The sequence below is a fragment of the Canis lupus genome, chromosome 15, assembly GCF_011100685.1.
Source record: "Canis lupus familiaris isolate Mischka breed German Shepherd chromosome 15, alternate assembly UU_Cfam_GSD_1.0, whole genome shotgun sequence".
NCBI lineage: Eukaryota > Metazoa > Chordata > Mammalia > Carnivora > Canidae > Canis > Canis lupus.
Window position 1 is genome coordinate 24,017,455 of NC_049236.1, and position 21,127 is coordinate 24,038,581.

Consider the following 21,127-nt stretch of genomic DNA (forward strand, 5'->3'; position numbering starts at 1 on the left):
TGTTGTTTTTTAAAACCAGACATGGTAGAAACAGCTTTGAAGTATAGCTGAAGATACTAGAATTTCATATTTACATAAATCAAATATAAGAATACCATTATTTTGAATTTTGTTAGTCCAGATAATAAAATAAATTACTACACAGGCTATTATGATTTACTTATTTGCTTAATAGGTATTCAAGGAGCACAGTGGTGGTGCAGTTGGTTAAGTGTCTGACTCTTGGTTTTGGCTCAGATTGTCATCTCAGGGTCTTGAGATGGAGCTCCACATCAGGCTCCATGCTCACCATGGAGTCTGCTTAGCATTTTCTCTCTCCCCTTGCCCATCCCACCATGCTCACTCACATTATTTCTCAAATAAATAAGTAAATAAATAAATAATATTTTTAAAAACAGAGATTCAGATTCTTTCAATACAAAATTATATTTTACCTAAGGAAGTTAAACAGTGATTATTTATTATTTCTCATTTTTATGAGTCAGAAATTTGGAAATAGCTCAGTTGGATAGTTCTACCCAGGAGCCTCTCATGAGGTTGCAGTCAGGGGTTGTTTGGGGCAACGATCATCTAAAGTCTTGACTACTACTAAAGGATCTACTTCCAAAATGTTTTGCTCACATGATTGGCAAATTAGTGTTAGCTATTGGCTAGGAGGCCTTACCCACTCTCCATGTGAGCATTTCCACAGGGCTGCTGGAGCACCCTCCCAGATTGGCAGCTGGCTTGTGAACAATTCTAAGACAGAGAAGTAGAAGCCGCAGTGCCTTATGATATTCCAAAAGGCACCCACTGTCACTTGAATCATGTTATTCACACAGTGTCAGTTCTAATTTAATGTAGGAGAGGTCTACACAAGGGCATGCATTACAGATGGTAAAAATCATTGGAGGTTATCATGGAAGTTAGAAAACAATCAGATATTTTAATATTAGTATGATCATTATCATCATCATTTTTTATTATAAAAAAAAGCCTACCATAGGAGCCACCCAGGTGGCTCAGTCAGTTAAGCATCTGACTCTTGATTTTGACTCAGGTCACGATCTGAGGATTGTGAAATCAAGCCCCACATCAGGCTACATGGACAGCATGGAGCCTGCTTAAGATTCTCTCTCTCTCTCCCTCTGCCCTTCTACCACAACCCCCTCCCCTGTCCACATACACACTCTCTCTCTCAAAAAAAAAAAAAAAAAAAAGCCTACCATGTACTTAAGAATTTATTCATCTCTTAATCTTCATAATATCCCTTTATATCATTTCTTATGTTCATAAGATTCTCATGAGCTAGGTTTAATTATTTTCATTTTATAGTGTGAGGGCTACAATAGAGTAATTAAATAAGTGGCCCAAAGTCACATAGGCATTAAGTGGCAGGATATGTGTCGATCTGATTCCAAATCTTAACACTCCTTCAACCATAATGATGCTTCTCAGAAAATATTGTCAGCTCTGGGCTGACCCTGCTAGATTAAAAATGTCTGCATAGTGACCACTGTCCTTCCTAAATATAGGACAATGAGCAGGAGATGAGGACACTGATCAACACTAATAATTCAAGAACTTTAAAGCATTTTTTTCTATAATAGGTAAAATATATTTATTAACTGCTCATTTTACAAAATTAGAGTAAGATTGCCAATTTTCTTCTCATTGAAGCTAAATTCAAAAAAATCTGGAGACAAGAAATTAGTGAATTTACTACTAGCCATGTAGTTAACCTTATTCGGGAAGGTTTTAACACCACAATTTTCTTATGAATGTGGGATTCTGAAGTTGCAAACAGAACTTGGCATGAGGGCAGATATTTTATGAAAGCTAAGTGACACTCTGTAGGCCTTAATATTGAGATTTAGCTGAAGGCATAAAGATAATGAATGACTAAGCACACGAGGAGGGATTATTCTTGATAGCTAAGAATTGAGTAGTACAGGAAGAGCAAGCACCTAACACCCCTCTTCTAATGAACACTTATTATTTTAATCAAGTTCTAATTTGAAATCAGAATTTTCAAAAAGGAACTGGTTATTTACCGCAGTGAATAATTCAAAGATTTTGTTTGATTTACACAGTTTCCAGGGGACTGATAAATCATTAATTAAAAACAAATGAATATTTCTTGACGTGGCAATATATTAAATCTGAATTTGGAAATTCTGTGACAAACATCTGCCCCAAAGGAAGAATAAGCTGAAGTTCATCATTCCTGTGTGTCCTCAACGTAATCAGCTCCTCTTAGCAGCAGTTTGGAATCCTCACAATTCATTCAGCAACTGGTTAAAAATTGCCCATGAAGGAAATAACTAAGTGACTTCATCACAACAAATCGAAAGCATGTCTTTCTAAAACAGAATAATTACAGTTGACCTTCGAACAACATGAATTTGAACTGCAAGGGTCCAGTTATATGCAAACTTTTTTGTAGTATAGAAGCATAAATGTGTTCTCCTTGTGATTTTCTTAATACCATTTTCTTTTCTCTAGTTTACTTTATTGGAAGAATACAGTGTACAATACACAGAACATATAAAATACATGTCAATCCATTTACTGGTAAGGCTTCCAATCCACAGTAGGCTATTAGTAGTTAAGTTTTGAGGGAATTGAATGCTGTGCATAAATTTTCTACCGTGCAGGGGGTCAGCGCCTCAAGTTCCACATTATTCAAGGGTCAGCTGTATTGAAAACCTGAGCAAGGCCGTGTGGGCATTTCACCTATTCATCAGTTGTCTTTCAAACAGAAAGTACCTTTCATAGTGCTAAAAATTCTCCATCTCCGGTCCACTGTTTCCTAATTCGTGACATTTCTGCACAGACATCATTTGGAATTCTATTTAAAATGAAAATTCTTTGGCCCTTACCAGATTTTCTGAATCATCTCTGGGGGTGGCACTTGGTAGCCTGCATTTTGGATAATTACATATTCTGAAACTTGAGAGTCCCTGGAACAACTCTAAGGATCTTTTACTCTGATCCACAAGAGAGGAAGGATAACATAAACTGTAGTCAATAACATAATCTCTGAAAGCCCAATTTTAATTCCCAGAAAGGATTTGCATTGACAACAGGAAGCAATTATATTCTTGAGAAACAAAGTCTTTCAAATATTTGATACTTTGATAATATTAATAAAAAGAATGCTGTACTTACACCTGTTTTGCATTTATTCATGTTGAGCCCCATGGTGAGCACCTCTACTGACCCCAATACTATTTTTAAATTCATTCTTTCAGGGACGCCTGGGTGGCTCAGTGGTTGAGCATCTGCCTTCAGCTCAGGGCGTGATCCCGAGATCCTGGGATCAAGTCCTGCATCAGGCTCCCCAAGGAGCCTGCCTCTCCCTCTGCCTGTGTTCTGCCTCTCTCTCTCTCTCTCTCTGTCTCTCATGAATAAATAAATAAAATCTTTTGAAAAAATTTATTCTTCTTTGGGGCACCTGGGTGGCTCAGCAGTTGAGTGTCTGCCTTCGGCCTAGGGCGTGATCCTGGGGTCCTGGGATCAAGTCTCACAACCGGCTCCCTACATGGAGCCTGCTTCTCCCTCTGCCTGTGTCTCTGCCTCTCTGTGTGTGTGTCTTTCATGAATAAATAAATAAAAATCTTTAAAAATTTATTTTAAAATTCATACAAAAATACATTATTCCTTAATTATAAATTCTCTCCACCAAATAAAGAACACATCAACAACCATATACACACCCACATGCACATGCAAGGTAATCAACTATCTTCTGTCAGGTAATTCATATATTATAGTCACAATGGCAACTTTAACCAACATATTCTCAACATAAAATGTGATACATTTATAAATGTAAAAATGTATAATTTAGGTGATACAATGCAAAATGTGCAATTTATGTGATATAATGCAAAAGTGCATTTTGTGATCTTTGGGATAATTACAGGTATCCTTTGTATATGTAGATATTTTGGGGGCACTCAAAATTCATTCACCTGACAAATATATATATTGTGTCCTTAAGGAACTTATGGGGAATAATGAGGAAATGGATATGCATACTTAAATTAGGTCTGTGCCAATTATTGTGATAGAGTTCAGCACCACACCTTATGATATCTTAACAAGGGGTGAACCTAACTGGGGTATGTGATGTATTCATGAAAGACACATATTGCATCAAACTCTAAAGGATGACTGAGATTTGGGTGTAAAAAAAAGGTAGAAAATAGGGAAAGGATGGTACAGAAAGAAAAGTTCTGGGAGTAGAGAGGAATATCCAGATGGAATGGACATTTATTTATGTCTTAAAGGAAATCTAAAACCTGTTGTGCACCACAGTCTGTCTATGGTTTACCTTACTAGGTAAGTGGGAAAGCTTTGGGACAGAGATTGGACCAGCCAGGCTAAAGGCAAGCAAATGTCAGCACATCTAGGATTCAGTGAAGTGCAGTCTGGGCCAGCCAAACTTCCTCTCCCTTGAATTTAAATTCTGAATACAGTGAGGTAGGTCGAGGTAACCTATTTGGTGAGGACACTGTGAAGAGACTATCCTTCAGTTCATTCTAGTATATCTCCGTTCTGTGCTCTGTATTTCTCCTTAGCATTTATCACCACTTAACTGTCCTATTTATTTTACTATATCTTTCATCCCGATAAAATACAAGCTTCTTATTTCACTTGCTCACCCTTTATCAAGCCTGGCACACAGTAGGCTGCATGAGTCAATAAAATCCTGATTCTTCTGTTTTTCCTTCAGCATGTCCCATTGCATTCTCACATAATCTTTCAATGAATGAACCTGGAATCTGTTTCTGTTGTTTGCAAAAGAGCCTTAACTGAACTATGTTTTTTAAATGTATAGATTGTTTTCAAATGTGGTTTCTCATATTGACCCCGAGAAACATATGAACTATACTCATTACTTAAAACGAGAAGGAAATTGAATCACAGTAAAATTCATACATTTTTGCCTTTTCATATGTTTCAAGTTGCAAATATGAAACACAAATCTGTTTCTTCAGCTACTTGCATTTTGGACTCATCCTTCTCTTGAAAATCCCCGATGTAGGGAGTTCCCAGACTTATCTTCGATGACTGCTCACTGCAGTATTTTATCACTGCAATAGGTATAGACTCATTTTCTTTTTTTTTTCATTTTCTATATTCAACTGAAACTGCTCCTGTTTTCACTTAGACTCATGTATTTCTGCAGTTTTCTCACCCCATATTGTGAACAACCAGAGTGTATGCAAATCAAAAGACTTTTAAGTGGAAGAGATTGGGTCCCTCTTCCTTATTCTTTACCCCAAGCTACACAACATAGGTGATTTTCTCTATCTTTTCTTCTCGAGATCTACTTTTCATATCGTAAGTTATTTGGCAGCATTCCATATTATAGATTTCTCTCTCTATTTTTTGAAAATGTGGTACCCTAACTGACTATATTAAATGAAATTAGACTAATGTAACATGGAAAGTAAGGATAATTTTCTAAATCTAGTCTGTGGCATTTTATATGTACAAAAAAAAAAGAAAAACAAACTCTTCTACTTTTTGTTTAGCTTATAGTAAGCATGACTGCCCCATCATTATCCACAATGTTTGATTTGCTCATCTTCCCCTAAATACATGTTTTGTTCTGTGATTTAATCCTTCCATTACATATAGGCAAAACATTAAAATAAATTTGAGAATTACCTCATACTGCAAAATATTTTAATTTTATTCATTTATAATATTTCATGAGGTTAAAAATCTTCAAACCTATTAAAGAACATCTACTCATCCCACACACACACATATATATATATATATATATATATATATATACATATATATATATTTGGTTTTTTTTTTTTTGAGAACTTACTATGTAGCAGGCATGATGAAATATTTTAAATAAAATACATTTTCTTGGAATTTGTGTTTTATAGTATGATACTGTAGAAGCACTAATCAAAGCATAATTTCTCATTTAATTTCTTTTTAAAAAAGTAAATTAATTATAATTTTAATTAAATATATTACTTCTTATGTTCATTACCTGAAGACTCAACTGTGTTCAGTCAGGTCGGCATTAATCTCAAAGCACTTAGGATTCCTGCTCCCTTGATATTTTGCCATTTAAGACAATATTTCTTTCCATTGTAATTTCCATTGAGAAAACTAACATAAGAATTCACCTATTAATATTGTTACAAACTTATGTTCCAATCTCACCTTGACTCTCCTTGTTGCTTGACAGCTATTATCCCCAACACAGCAATTATTTAATTATTTCCAACTTTTCCTGTTGTCCTAAAGCATGTAACCTACTTATCTCCTCTATTTTAGGTAAAGCCATTACGATGGAGCCATTGGATATGAACTGCCCCAACTTTCTTCCTCTCTTTCAAGTTTTTGTTGTATCTCCTTACCCATCTTCAGTTTTTCTTTCTTAGAAAATGAAGCACCTTCCTTTCAATGCTAACTGTTTGAGTTCTTCCTTTAACCTCACCTTTCTTGGTTTCTTAGCTTTCTCTCTCTTCTATCAACAAACATGTTTTCTTTTTTTAAAGATTTATTATTTATTTATTTATTTATTTATTTATTTATTTATTTATTTGAGAGACAGAGAGAAAGAGAGAAAGAGAGAAAGGCAGAGACACAGGCAGAGGGAGAAGCAGGTTCCATGCAGGGAGCCTGATGTGGGACTTGATCCCCGGTCTCCAGGATCACGTCCTGGGCTGAAGGTGGTCCTAAACCGCTGAGTCACCCGGGCTGCCCAACAAACATGTTTAACATCAAAGAAAATATGTAGTTTCTTTCCTGTAATGCAATTTTTAAGAAAAGTAAATATTAGACATTTAAGATTTAGTAAAACAAACCAGTCATTGCTGTTTTCAAAATGCCAACCTAGCTCAGGATTCAAACTGTTTGTGCAGGCCCCTTAGCTGATCCTCTTCAGGATCACCCTCACCAAAATGTACTAAATGACTGTGTCTACATGTGCATCATCCAACATGGGTACAGGAGCAGCATAACCAAAGATATGGAGGCCTGGGGTTTGTAGTATGTTTGGGAACTACAAGAGATACAAGACACTGAAAATCTAGGCAAAGTCTAGATTTCTAGGGAAAACATGGTCTAGGCTAGCATGGTGTCACAGTTCATAGATGCCAGGCTGGTCACAGAACACGGCTGGCATACATAAATTGAAAAAAATGATTTTTTTCACCTATGTTTGTGTAATAGAATTATTTTTTAATTCCTTACTATTTTCTAAAGCAAAGTTCTTTGTTGAAGTCTTTCTCAATGACACATCTGGAATTAACTGACTCTTTTAGTACAAAGTCATTGTATTTTGAGAGATGATCTGTGATATTTATTTTGACCCGTTATGTCCTGCAACAATTGCTCCTGAGAATATTGACCACATCTAAAGTAAGTTATTGATAAGTGAAAAGAATGAATGAAAGAAATGCATATCAGCCATTTGGACTGTATTATATTACTGTTAAAACTTGTGATTCTTTATGCATTAAATATTTTGACATCTAAACAAAATGGTATTAAAACAACATATTTAGGGACTCCTGGGTGGCTCAGCAATTGAGCGTCTGCCGTTGGCTCAAGATGTAATCCCAGGGTCCAGGATCGAGTCCCGCATCAGGTTTTCTGTGGGGAGCCTGCTTCTCCCTCTGCCTATGTCTCTGCCTCTCTCTGTGTCTCTCATGAATAAATAAATAAAATCTAATTAATTAGTTAATCATAGTTAAATAATGGCAATGTATGTATGTACAATGTATATTCTTCAAATATAATAAATTTATACTATTTATGACAACATATAATATATTTTAGGATTTCAAACAAAGTTTCCTCTTTTAGTTTCTTTGTGACATGAATCAAAATACACCTGCAGCTTTCTATAGGCCTATCATAACTTCAAAGGTAGATCATCCTAGAAAGCACTGATTAATACTGTGCTAAATAAGAAAAATGAAAATTTGGGATAAAATGAAACTATACTATATAACTATAAAATTACACTGTAGTTCAGAACTGTCACTTCTGCACTGATTTTATCTGGTAGAGAACAACTAATTAAGTATAATGCTGTTTTCTATGAATCTTCTGTATTTTTTTACCAATATAATTGAAATTGTGAATATTTAAGCTACAGGAACTAGGTAGATTACATTCATTTATTTTTAATGACAGTATTCAGTTTTTAAATTTTACTTTGCCAACTCTGCTTTGTAATAAAACATAGCATTTTGTGAAATTCTTTAAAAACATTGTACACTTTTTAGTATTGTTAAAATGTCTAATTATTTTTTAGATGCTCAGCAATTCTCAGACAGTTCTGCTGCCAATAATAGCATTGAATCTTGCTGGTTCCCTGTGATATAACTACTTTAGATCTTTACATATTGTATGGAGCATCCAGCAAACAAAGTAAGGTACTTTCTTTTAAGTTTTAGATATTTTGAATGTTACACTAAATTAGCCAATTTCACAAACTGATGATTTTAGGTTTGCATTTGTATAGGTGCAAAACTTTAGATGATAATAAGTCATTAAGAATATACAAGGTAAGCTTCAAAGTAAATTTACATAACACAATTTAGAAATACAAAAATATATTTACAAAAGGAATGCAAATATATTTTCAGAAGGATACTTAGTTTCAATGTTCCAAAAGCTTACATTCTATAAGCATAAAAATATTATATATAAAATTAAGATCTTGAAAAATTAATTAAGTATACTTTAATAAGCTCCCTTAAGTATTTAAAGTGGTAAATATGCTCTCTTAACTGATAAAAAATACACTCTCTTAGCATTAAATTTTTCTAAATTTAAAATAAGCCAAAAGCAAAAAGATTATTTGTAAAATAAATTATGCTATTATTTGGAAAGTTCATTAATAATTAAAACAATAATATCTAATCTTGATTGAGGGCCATCTTTATCAGAAGGAAATATTTTACACATGATTTAATAATCTACCTAGCATTCATAATGACCTCATGAGTTATTCTTATTCTTTTACAACAGTCAAGGGGAGTGAAAATACAGAAATGATTCGATTTACTTTCAATCACACTCCCAGAAATAGTGGGACTTGGTTTTGAATCCTGTGTTTAATTCCAAAGGACGTGATCTTAACTCTTATCCAATTTTATTGCTAGGAATACAGTAACAGTGGAAAAGCTAATGGTGAACTATAACTAAAAGTAGATTTGGAGATAAAATTATTTAATTGAAATTTACAAGTCACAATAGTGCTATCTATATGTACCTTTAAAGTCAAAGCATTTTTGTCGGTCTACTCTAAAGAACCAAATAATGTACTACCGTGACTTTTGGAGAACTTTCCTTGAGGCAACTCCAAGATTGCCTCAAGTGCAGAAACTGGGTGTTTTGCTCACCATTATCCAAGTCTGGCACAATGGGGATTCTCAACAAGGTGTGTTGAATGATTTCATGAATTAATACAGGAGAATTAATTTTGGGCAGTCTGCAATTTAAACATGAATTCATTTATTCATTCAAAATGTACGGACTACCTCTGTTTGACAGACATTAGGCTAAGCGTCAATAAACCAATAGAAGTAGTTAAGTAAAATATACCTTAGGCTCTCCAGGAGTTCACAGACTAGTCTTAGAGAGAAGTGAAAAAGTGCATGCAGTACAGTAAATGATACAACAGACCTACATTAATTACTTTATGGAAGATTAAGAAGAGGAGGATTTAACTCGAATTAAGGTTCAGGGATGACATTGAAGGAGGAGGTTGAAAGGGAATGTTAGCTTCCAAAATGCATTTACAAAAGAAAGCAAAGACATACATAAAGAGGCAGGAAGATCTAACTTAAATTAGGTTTGGGGTAATATTCAAGGACGGGTGATAAGGAAAAAGCTTCCAAAACGTGTTTATGAAATAAACCAAGCACACATAACTCGAAATGATCATACTTCTGGGTAGGTGACTGTGTCCAAGGACCTTGTGCCCTGCTCCATCTGCCCCATTCTCCTCATTCTCTGCAAAGGTCATTTCATCCATTTCCATAGCTTCCCCTCCTCTGTAAGCAGATTCCTCTCACATTTACATCTACCTGTCAGATCTCTCTCCTGAGAGCCAAACTTGTGTTTCTAACTGCTCTATTTAATTTGGCCAACACTGAAATACATATATTGGATTTTTTAAAAAGATTTTATTTATTTATTTATGAAAGACGGGGGGGGGGGGGCGGGGGAGGGACACAGGTAGAGGGAGAAGCAGGCTCCATGCAGGGAGACTGATGTGGGACTCGATCCCGGGACTCCAGGATCACACCCTGGGCCCAAGGCAGGCGCTAAACTGCTGAGCCACCCAGGGATCCCCAATATATTGTTTTTCAAAGCTGTTCCTCCTCCATTTCCCTCTCTCCCTCATTAGAAACTTTGGAGGTAATCTTGCCTTGTCCTCTTTTGTGTCCTATATTTGGCAAGTTAATAAAGTCTTTTAAATGTTATCTCTTAATAGCTTTTCCCTCATGCTTGACTTCTCTTGGCTCATCCTTGCCACCTCCAGTGTGGTCCACAGATCCCATCTCTACTGCTTCTGATGTTACAGCTGATGGTTATGGGGCCCTTACTAACTAACTGACACTGTGCTTGGTGCATGAAATGCTTATCTCAGGAACATCTTTCATGATTTCCCTACTTCCAAATGCTCTCCCCTTCAGACTACTTGAAAAACATAGCTATTTTAACGAGATATTAGTGAAATATATTTGTGGACCTCAGCCTGGGAAATTTAGAACCATTTATGCGTTCCTACCAGGAGGCCATTCTGTATTAGAGTATCAGTAATGCCTCTGTGATGAAGAGCAAAATATTCTTCCTTTCAATTTGCAAATCACTTCAGTATCTATTTGCTAATCATGGCTGTATGCCAGGCACTTTGCTTGGTGCTAGTGACTTAACAGTGAAAAGAAGGACTCGGTCCCTGTGCTCACAGAACATAAAGTCCACTGCATTTCCATTAAGCAGAAACCTCTGCAGGTGGAAGATTTATGATTTCCTACCCGAATCAACAAGGGCTATTCATTGATTCTCTTGGTTGATCTCACTGATGTACAGAGCATTTTAAACCTAACACAAGTATGTAGTTAGGAGAGCTTTCCCCCTCAATTTCTCTTTTTGTCTTTCAGTGGAATTCCAAGATACAAGTTTATTGACAATTCAGTTACTATAAAAATGTCTTTCCAGTTAGGAGGATTTTGCATCAGTAAAGATAAAATGAGGAGGTGTAACCAAATGAAAGCCTTAAGTTAAAAAACCAAGGAGGCAGTAGTATAATGTTTTGAAGTGGTGGAGCAAATTTCTATATGTTTATAAATAAATAGATCACTGAGGTTGAAAATTATGTAGCTTGGAATACTTTTGCTAATATATTTAATCATCAACACTACAGGCAGCAGAAAATAGGGGAAAGAGCATGAAATTTTGGCTTCCACAATCTTGAATTCAGACAGAAACTTCATTATTTACTTTCTGCATTATTAACAACTACTTGAAAACTTTTTGTGAGCACCAGGTTTTTGTTAGAGTACCACTTTTTTGTTTTGTTTGTTTTCATCTGTAATACAGGGAAATCATAAAAATTCATCTGAATTTTTTCGAAAGCTACTGAATCGTTCTCTCTGCTCTAGTCCTACCACCAAGCCAAGTCACAGTACAATATTCTAACTAAGCAAATCCAAGCCTGTCAATCCTTGTTGAAAATCCTTAAATACCAAGTCCAAGATCCCAGAGGATGACATTCACATTTATCTTGAATTCTGGAGTTTGCACACTTCACTTTTAACCGTTTCTTATTTTCAGTTCATGTTCCAGTTATTCTAAGCTCCTCCTTTCCTACACACCAGCAAATACCTCTGAATCTGTTGGTCCACCTGTTTGAACCATTTCTTGTGTATCTCCACCACTCATAATCATGACTACACACTAGTGGATGCAGAGAAAAACCTCAATTCTCTCATTAAGCTGGGAACCCCAGCTAATACTGTTTGTCTATATTACCATGTAATCCCAGAGCCACAGGATCTGTCTTTTCTTTATAGCGCTAATTTGCCTTCATTTCTTTTTTTTTTAATTTTTTAAACACATAAATGTGCCAAGAATTTGCTAGATACTTTCGATGCATTTCAAACTTATCAACAGTAATAAGTTATAATGTGCTCCAAGTAATAGAAGAACAACAGTGGACTCCTAGATATACTGAAAGGATAGAATATTTTTAAAAATCTGGTTCTTTGCTAAAAGGTCAGCATTACCTCACCTTCATGTGATAAAAGATATGGTGTCTCACCTAAATACCAGTAATACTGCTTTGGATGAAATTCTTCATACAATTGAGATTTTCAGCTTGCCTTTCAGTTTCTATATATTCCACGTGCTATTCCTGTCTGCTGAATGGAAAATATATTTATATTAATTAAATTTTAAATTTCTCCTGATAAAATATGAAAAATGCTAAGTCATAAGGAATACAAGATTATACAAGAATTATAAATCTCTATGAGATTATAAAGAAAAAAATGTCAGAGATTTTGTCTAGCTGCCATAACAATATATTTTAAGAATAATAAAATTAAGTTTTTCCTTGATTACTCATGTACCCATTACCTATTCTGAAGAATCCAACAGTAGTACACAAAAGCTTAGTCTTAAATGTACCTTTATATATCTTTAGATGTTTTCTTTAATAATATGTAGTTTGTCTTATCAGCTGCCAACATAGTTTCAAAAAAAAAAAAAAAGAATTTGTTGCTGATGGTTTTAAATTTCCATACTTTAATCATTTACCTATCTAATGTATTTCCCCAGCTTATTAAACGGAGATAATGGCAGTATCCATGTGCTAGGGTCACAGATTGATGAAATGTTCTTGGGGATTAAAACCAAGCATGATAAGGGCTTCAGGAGTGGTACGGACAGGCAAAGGAGCAAAGGGAAGGCACTTAATACACCTGCAGAAATGAGGTGAATGAGTAAAGGCTTCATGGGGGAGGTACCATTTGAGATGAGTCTTCAAGTCAAAAAAAAAAAAAAAAAAATTACCAGGCCCAGTTCAGTGAAGAGGCAAAGACAACAGACACGTACAGACAACATTCTGAGAAAGCAAAACAAGTAAAGCAGTGTGTCGCATGTGCTCCAGACCATGAAGAGCTTTCTGTGTCAAGCTTGAGATATGAACTTTATTATCCTTTAAGGACAGGGGAGACCTGAAGTATTATAAACATAAAAACTGTGATTATTATGTTGCCATATTTTGTTTTCTGGGGGGCCCCAGGAGGCAAGAGAGTCAGCCATTCATACACAGTCTTGGCAGTTAACATTATTAATTCTCAGATTAAATGGCAAAGAAATGTATTCTGAACAGAAATAACTCCTCTGTGGACTCAACAGATAAAGTTGCTCCCATCACAAATAAGTTCCTTTGGTTTGAGGCAGTAGTTTGCAACCTTTATTTTGTTCTTTGTTCTGCTAATACCATACTGTTTGTTATTTTTGTTCATAAAACTTGCATAGAGTGCCATTGAATAAGACTGGTAAATATAGAATAAAGAAACATTAAGATCCTCCGAGTGTATTCTTCTTCCCTACTGTCTCTAACAACTACTGACAAACTCTCATGAAACCTTAGGTCTGTGCAGATACAGTTTGAAAACCATGAGGTGAAGACAGTTAATCTTTAGGAAATGAGAGGTAGTGTGTTGGACATGAATTCTGGGGGGATTCACACATGAAGTCATGATTAGCCAATCTAGAGATTTAATAGAGCAGATAGATGGTTTTATTTGCGAATATCCAGCTAAATGTGAAATCACATTGGGGCATCATTTTTATGGACATAAAATTAAGGAGAATTCATACATGTAGTATACGTATATCCATATCACTTTGTTTTAAAGAAGACTGTCCATTTATAAACATTTGAGCTCCATAAATTGGCAGTCCTGATGCATAAAAACATTATAATCAAATTTTTTCTCTTATAGCATCATTTAATCTTAATTTCTGTCCATCAAAAGGTATTCTAAGCAACTCCATTCTAGAACTTGACTTTTGGTGATAAACAATTCACTTAACATCTAGTGCAAATTGAGTTTTGGCACCATCCAGGATCCAGGCACCTCTTAATTAAAAAAAAAAAAAAAAAGGCAGATACACATATATTCATAGTAATCTAGAAGTGAGATTTCACATATAAGGAGATTAATTTAAATTAAGTGTTAGATAGTCTATATGAAAACAGTATTTGCATGTATATGTACAAGTATGAATATATTTGGCTAAATTAAAATGCAAAGATAAAAAAAGTCTTGTAATTAAAATATCCTTTAGCTTATTTGTTGCCTTGTTACCTTTGAACCATCCAGGTCAAATACATTTTAAATCTTACTCTTAAAATTTGGCAATGTACAATTTCAGCAAAATGACAGGATAGTTTGAACATTTAATGAGAAGATGGAACTGAAACAATATTATTCATCCTAAGCTATCTAAAACGTTTTTGCATATGTTAACTCTTGCGCTAAAATAATTTTAAGTAAGCATTAAAATCTCAACTCCTTGACACAGAATCATTTCTGAAATGCATTGATGTCATTCCATAATAAGAACCACTTTTCAAAATTAAACTAATCATTTTCAAAGTTACGTTTTTTTTTTGAGAAATGTTGTTGCTTCTATAGCCTCTCATTTCTTATAACAGTATTTCAACCAAAGAAAATATATTGCCTTAAAATAGGTTAATACATATAAAGAATAAAAACAATCATGTTTAATTATGCCTTTTGAAAATAAAAGTAGGGTCAACTTTTATAAATCTTTGTCTTCATGCCTTAAAACCTATATTTTTTTTCTTCCTTCTCTTCTACCCAACACAAAAACAAACAATAACAACAAAAAGTTAAACACAGAAATTCCCTGTTATCATAAATGTCAAGATCAAAAATCACTTTATGAATTAAAAATGTGGAACAGAGTTCATATTTGTCAACATTTCTATTTTATCCAAATTCCTAGAGTTTTTACACAGACCGTTATAATATCAACAACAAAAAAATGAGTGTTTAAAAATCATTCCAGTGTGTTTTCAAAGAAAATCACCTGCCAAGAAAGGTGTCAGCAAGATCTTTACTGAGGAATTGTAGAAAGCCTATGTCATGACTGAGCATATGGAATTTACTGACCCTTAAACTTTAAGAGACTGAACTAGAATACTTAATGTCAAAAGCTGCCCCAAAGAGCCAGACTACAGGATATTGTAAAGGGTGTTTATATCTCAGTGTACGGAGAAGAAAAAAAAAAAAGTAATAATTCTGTAGACAGCCCCAGGGCACTTGCATTTTGAGTCACTGCCACAATAAGCAGATCGCCACTGGAAGTGAATATATTCTGTAACAGCACAGACTTGCACCATCACTAGACATCAGTGTAAAGCAAGAGAGGCAACAGGATTAAAAATAGAAGTATAAAAAAGGGAGAGAGATAGAGTAATTATTTTTGCTGCTTATAGTTTGCAAAGGTAAGAGGCGTTAATAAATAGGATGTGCATCTATTCAGAGCCCTCTTTTAAAATAATTCTATCTCGACTACATTAATCCTCTAGGTCTTTATATATTTTTTTTCCAGAACATTACAACTATATACCTAAAATGATTAAATGCCAAGCTGTTTATTTTCCCATAAAGTAAAATACACAGACAGAAGAGGTTCATTTTCATTTTCCCTTTTCATGTAATGATGATATGACTAAATTACAAAGTAAACCTTAGTACTAGAAGATACAGTTTGAGGATAAAAATGAGGAAGAATCTGATTTAGTTTAGACTTAACCATTTTCTAGATTGATGACTGATTTATTCACAGGCAATTGAAATACAGTTTAGTAGGTAACAGCTTTGTAACTCTTATTCATATTTATATTATAAATCATTTTGACTTTCTGATAACACAGAAAATCTTCCATCTTAATGAGTTTCTACTTTATCTCAAATACTAAAGCATACTAAACGTGGTACTTAAACCTCTTATATTACTGTTGCTCATATATTGCACATGTAAAAAATTAAATAACAGAAATTTTGTTATGCTATGTATATAAAATATAAAATGTTTTTCTAAGCCCAGAGGAGACAGTGTTCAAAGTTCCATAATATGTCTCTTAGTTCTATTCCCTCTGTAATATATAAGAGAAGTTAACTCTGTAATGTTCACCATATGAGAGCCATAAATAACAATATCAGGAGACACATCTCATAAACCCTCAAGGATGATACAGTAGCAATTTTTAAAAACCCTGTGAAAAAATAAATAAATAAAAACCCTGTGAAAATTAAGTGTTCATTATTATTTTGCTTGAATTCACAGAGAATCCTAGTGCCATACTATTTCCATATTTAAAAAAATAGATTACACTGACATGCACATTATCCACTTCTTACATCCTCTTTAACACTTTCACACTCTGCAGTTTTCCTTTGCTTTTATGCCCTTTTATTAAAAGTTTGACTATACATTAACTTCCTAAGTAGTGAAGCCATTTAAAACACACTTACTTGGAAAGTATAAAACCGGGTCCCATTAGGAGGATGCACTTTGGGGGAGCCAGAAACGGTGTTCATATCCGAGAAAATCATTTCTGATCACAGAGACAATATAATCCACAAGGAGCTACAGATGCAGAGCAGAGAGCTTAGCGTACAGATAAATCCGTGCATGCATTGAGGGAGGCTAGAGGGTAAAATGAAATCTGTCCCATCCTTCATAGATACACAGTGATAGCATTTTGAATCTTTCTCCTACGTTTGCAATCTAAGCTGAAAGGTTATCAGCCACCGACCTTTTGTGCAGCGAGTTCTTTAAAACATAAAATGGTTTTTTTGAAAAATTAAAACACAGAAGCGAAAAAGCAAGAAGCAACAATAAATGGAGCTTGTGCAGAATCTGGCAGTGCTGTGGACCTGCCCATCTGTTCTCAATGATAATCACCTCCCTCCACCACAGTCTAGCAGAGTGATTATGCTAAATATCCTGGTTAACCAATAACATACAGTTTCATTTCAGGGAAGCATGCACAGTGTAATTCAGAGGACCTCTTCTGACTAACCTGAAGCATGTTCATATGCTGTTTAAAGCCGTATTTAGGAACAAATTATTGTTCTATCACTCTCATTTCTGTATGTTTCTCTTTGTTACTCCCAGTCTATTCAGCAAGATTTTAGACTTTTGTACAGATCCTTTTCTTTCAACATGAAGAGTTCTTTTTAAATTTATAGATCAAAACATATTATAACCTGGCTAGAACATTAAGGCTCAAGGCATACGATTCAGTAAAGCCATACAATACTAGGAACATTATCAAATAAAATGCACAAAATATTTCTACTTTTCCAAACTCTTAAAGAACATCACAATATGGGCATAATCGAGACTCTCCTTCCCCCAGTTTAACTCAAAAATTCACTAAGTTTCACAATTAATGACTTAGGAAGCACAATACACTTGTTTTAAAAAGTCAAAACTTTATCTCTCGTATATAGAAAACAAATTTAAAAAAATCTTTTGGATACATGAAGATTTTTTTCACTCAATATCCAAAAACATTAACTGCAAAGATCTAGACTACACTGCAAATCATGTTCATTTTTTATGTCTTTTAACACAAATTATTCAGTCTGTAAAAAAGATCATATTCAGATGACTTTACACTTTTTAGAGGTAAAAATAAATGCTCCATTTACACATGGTTCAAAGGTGGAGACTTCAGGAGAACAGAGATGAGAATGAGCCAAAAGTGGTGTCTTTGTAAATGTATCTAAGATGGCAGTTATACATAATTAAGAACCAGGAACCACCTGCTTTGAACCTGAAGACTATAATAAAGAATATGATTATGATGGGCTCTCAAAACTTAAATTATTATTCATTTATATCTTTTATTCTCCAATTATGATTCAAATTTACAATATCAATGAGGAAGAAGCAGAAAGAGGATTCTTAATTCCTTAGATAGTCCCACACTCTGGTAAATTCAGCAAGTAGGTAGTTATTTACCCAGCAAGCTGCTAAATAAACAAGAAGGTGATTTTTTTTAAGAAGATGATTTTTAAACAAATGTTTAACTTGAGAATAATTTTAAATTTATGGAAAAGTTGTAGAGATGGAACAGAGAATTCCCATATACCACTCACCCGATTTCCCTAATTGTTAACATCTTACATTACTACGGCATATTTTTCAAAACTAAGTAACTGATATTGGCAAATTATCATCAAATAAACCCCAGGCTTCACTTGGATTTCACTAGTCTTTCTGTTAATGTCTCTTTTCTGTTCTAGGTTCCAATCCAGGGTATCACATTTATTTAGTTTCCATGTCTCCCCAGTTTCCTCTGGTCTGTGACACCTCAACTTTTCCTTGTTTTTCATGATCTTTAGAAGACTAACAAGTACTGGCCAAGAATCCCACAGGCTATCGTGCTCTGATGCCTATATTAATTTTATTTGATGTTTCCCTCATGATTTGACTTGAGCTGTGGGCTTGTGGGAAGAATACCACAGAGGCAAAGTGTCCTTCTCATCATATACTATCAATGAAGTGAGCTCATCCCATCATTATGGGAGTCCATGATATCCACATGTATTCCTAGTGATATTAACCATGGCTTGGCAAGGTGGTAATATCAGATTTCTCTACTGTAAAGTTACTATTTTTCTCCTCTCCATACTCTACTCTTTGGAGTTGGCCACTACGTCTAGTATATCCTCAAAGAAGTGACAGAAAGTGGTGAAATTAACCTTTACTTCCTGAGGAGGGTGGTGTTTATACACATTAAACAGAATTCATCTATAGAGAAGATTTGCCTTGTGTATAATTATTTTTTCAAGCTTTTACTTGTATCAGTATGGATTCAGATATATTAATTTTATACTTGGGGTTATGATAAAAAATATAATTTTATTTTGATGCTCAAATGGTCCCAGCTTTGGCCACAGAGAGCTCCTTGAGGTTGGCTCCTATTTCCCTTTGATGTGCTCCCGTCCTTTTGTTTTTTGAGCACTCAAATGACTATTTTTAAAACATTTGGGGGGGATCCCTGGGTGGCTTAGTGGTTTAGCGCCTACCTTTGGCCCAGAGTGCGATCCTGGAGTCCCGGGATCGAGTCCCGCATCAGGCTCCCTGCATGAAGCCTGCTTTTCCCTCTGCCTGTGTCTCTGCCTCTCTCTCTCTCTCTCTAGGTCTATCATGAATAAATAAATAAAGTATAATTTTTTTTTCTCCTGCAGGAATTACCCTGTTGCTAAAACTATTAACTATATCTCTACCACTGCAATTTAAGTTGAAAAAAACATGTTTTCTTTTTTCATGATTATTTAAGCAGCCATAGTACTATATTTTTCAAAATAATCCTTTTTTCCCTTCTGGTTTTTTAACCACATGGGATTCGTTGATTCTCAAATAAGTATATAAGCATACTAGTTTTGGTAATCCGTGATCTATGTGAACAATTTTGATTCTTCATACTCAAGGATACATGTTGGGATATTTCGTCCTGTGAGTGGTACCATGTAAGTCGTGCTCCTAAAAAAGCTATTAGTGGAAATAAATCTCAAAAACAACTGTGAAGTTTCTTCAGAACCCAGGTTTTTAAGGATTTTTTTTTCCAAATAGATTATGGTTCAAAAAAAAATCTCCATGTGTTTTATGCTTATCTGTTAATTAGTTCTGATATAATATAGACCAGACGATTCACTAGATTTCTTATTAAAGGGGCCAATAAATCAAATATTTCTGGTGTAATATTATATATTCCTGATATAATCTCATATATTTGCTGAATTTGCATCAACCAACAAACTATTTTAGCAATTCTGAAACTTTCTGGCCAAGAAGAGTACAAGTTTTTCTTTTCCATAGTTTTTGTGTGGGGAGGGGAAAGAAGGCAGTATGAATTAATGTTGAAAGAAGCTGGAAGGATAAATAGTATTAACATATAACTATTTTAAATACAGTGCTTTACTCTAAATGTTGTGGAAATTATCAAAGCATACATTCCTTTCCAAACTTTTGTTTTCTAAGTGGGCTATTTATGATGACAGTAGATCATTGTTCTGAAGGTTTATTTGAAGACAACTCAACTTTCTTTCTCTGCCTGCTTAGCAAAAGTGAAAGTGGTGTCTATGTTTGAAAATTAAAAGGATGCAGAATCTCGCCCTGTCCATTGTGGTTGTAGAAGTCTGGTACTGTTTCCAGGCTCTAGAAGAATAATTATAAAAGATAGTCTCTGTCCTCATGGAACTTTAAATTTGGTGGGAAGGACATCAACTAGTAAGAGGTTATTAACTAGCAAGCAACTGAAATGCAGTTTAATAAGTGCTAATGACTGACTTCACGTAAAGGAGATTGAGTTTAATCTGAAAAGCACCTAATTCACAGGATATATCAAAGTGACCCTAGCAAGAGCAGGAGGTTAAAGACTTTCCAAAGCGAAGGGTCAATGCATGAAAAGATACAGGTTGTCACAGAATGTTTTGGGAAATATGGCTGAAAACATTTCAGGGCATATGAGGTAACTCCGTTAGATGTGTTTTTCATAATAAGCGTTTTCTCAAGTGAAATTAGTAAAGAGATTTAGTCTGGTTAACACCCTATTTCTATGAACTCAAGTAAAGTCAGAACATTCTTATCTCAAAAATATATGAAATGTAGAGACATATTTTCATACTTTTGGTTAGTATATTTTGACATCTTTCTTAAGTTTTCCAAATAGCTTTCCAAGATTTTTTGGCTTGTCAAGAAACTTCATTCTTAGTTTGATTGAGTTTAATTTATAATAAGACTATTTTAAGTATTAACTTGAAAGTAAAAAGTATACAGTATAATATTACTATGTGAAACAAAATTTAATGTGCTTATGGCAGCAGACATTAGTTTCTGGGCAATGTCTACCAACCATATAAAGGATAAATAACACGTCCATTTTAATTACTACACACAGACGACCCCCCCAAAATCTCTCAAGATACATCTTTTCTCCAGAGAGGTAAATTAAGAATATTAACTCTAGAAAGTTTAATTTCAGCTATTTCAACCACTTGAATTTTTACAGAAAGAAATT

At 34.4% G+C, this 21,127-nt stretch overlaps 1 protein-coding gene across 23 annotated transcripts in view; it reads right to left on the reverse strand.

Annotated features, from left to right (window-relative positions):
• The window catches only part of PPFIA2 (PTPRF interacting protein alpha 2), a 469,116-nt gene that overhangs the window by 297,633 nt on the left and 150,356 nt on the right, over window positions 1-21,127 (reverse strand). The window contains exons 1-2 of one of the 23 annotated variants that reach the window (XM_038558555.1): window positions 16,850-16,866; window positions 16,566-16,680 (exon numbers count right to left, since the gene is read on the reverse strand). The exons of 21 other annotated variants lie outside the window; for them this stretch is intronic. In XM_038558555.1, the coding sequence (XP_038414483.1) occupies window positions 16,566-16,646 (81 nt within the window). In that variant the 5' untranslated portion in view covers window positions 16,647-16,680; window positions 16,850-16,866. Of the gene's footprint in view, window positions 1-16,565; window positions 16,681-16,849; window positions 16,867-21,127 lie in introns of those variants that run through there. One more of the 23 variants, XM_038558554.1, reaches the window with a different exon arrangement.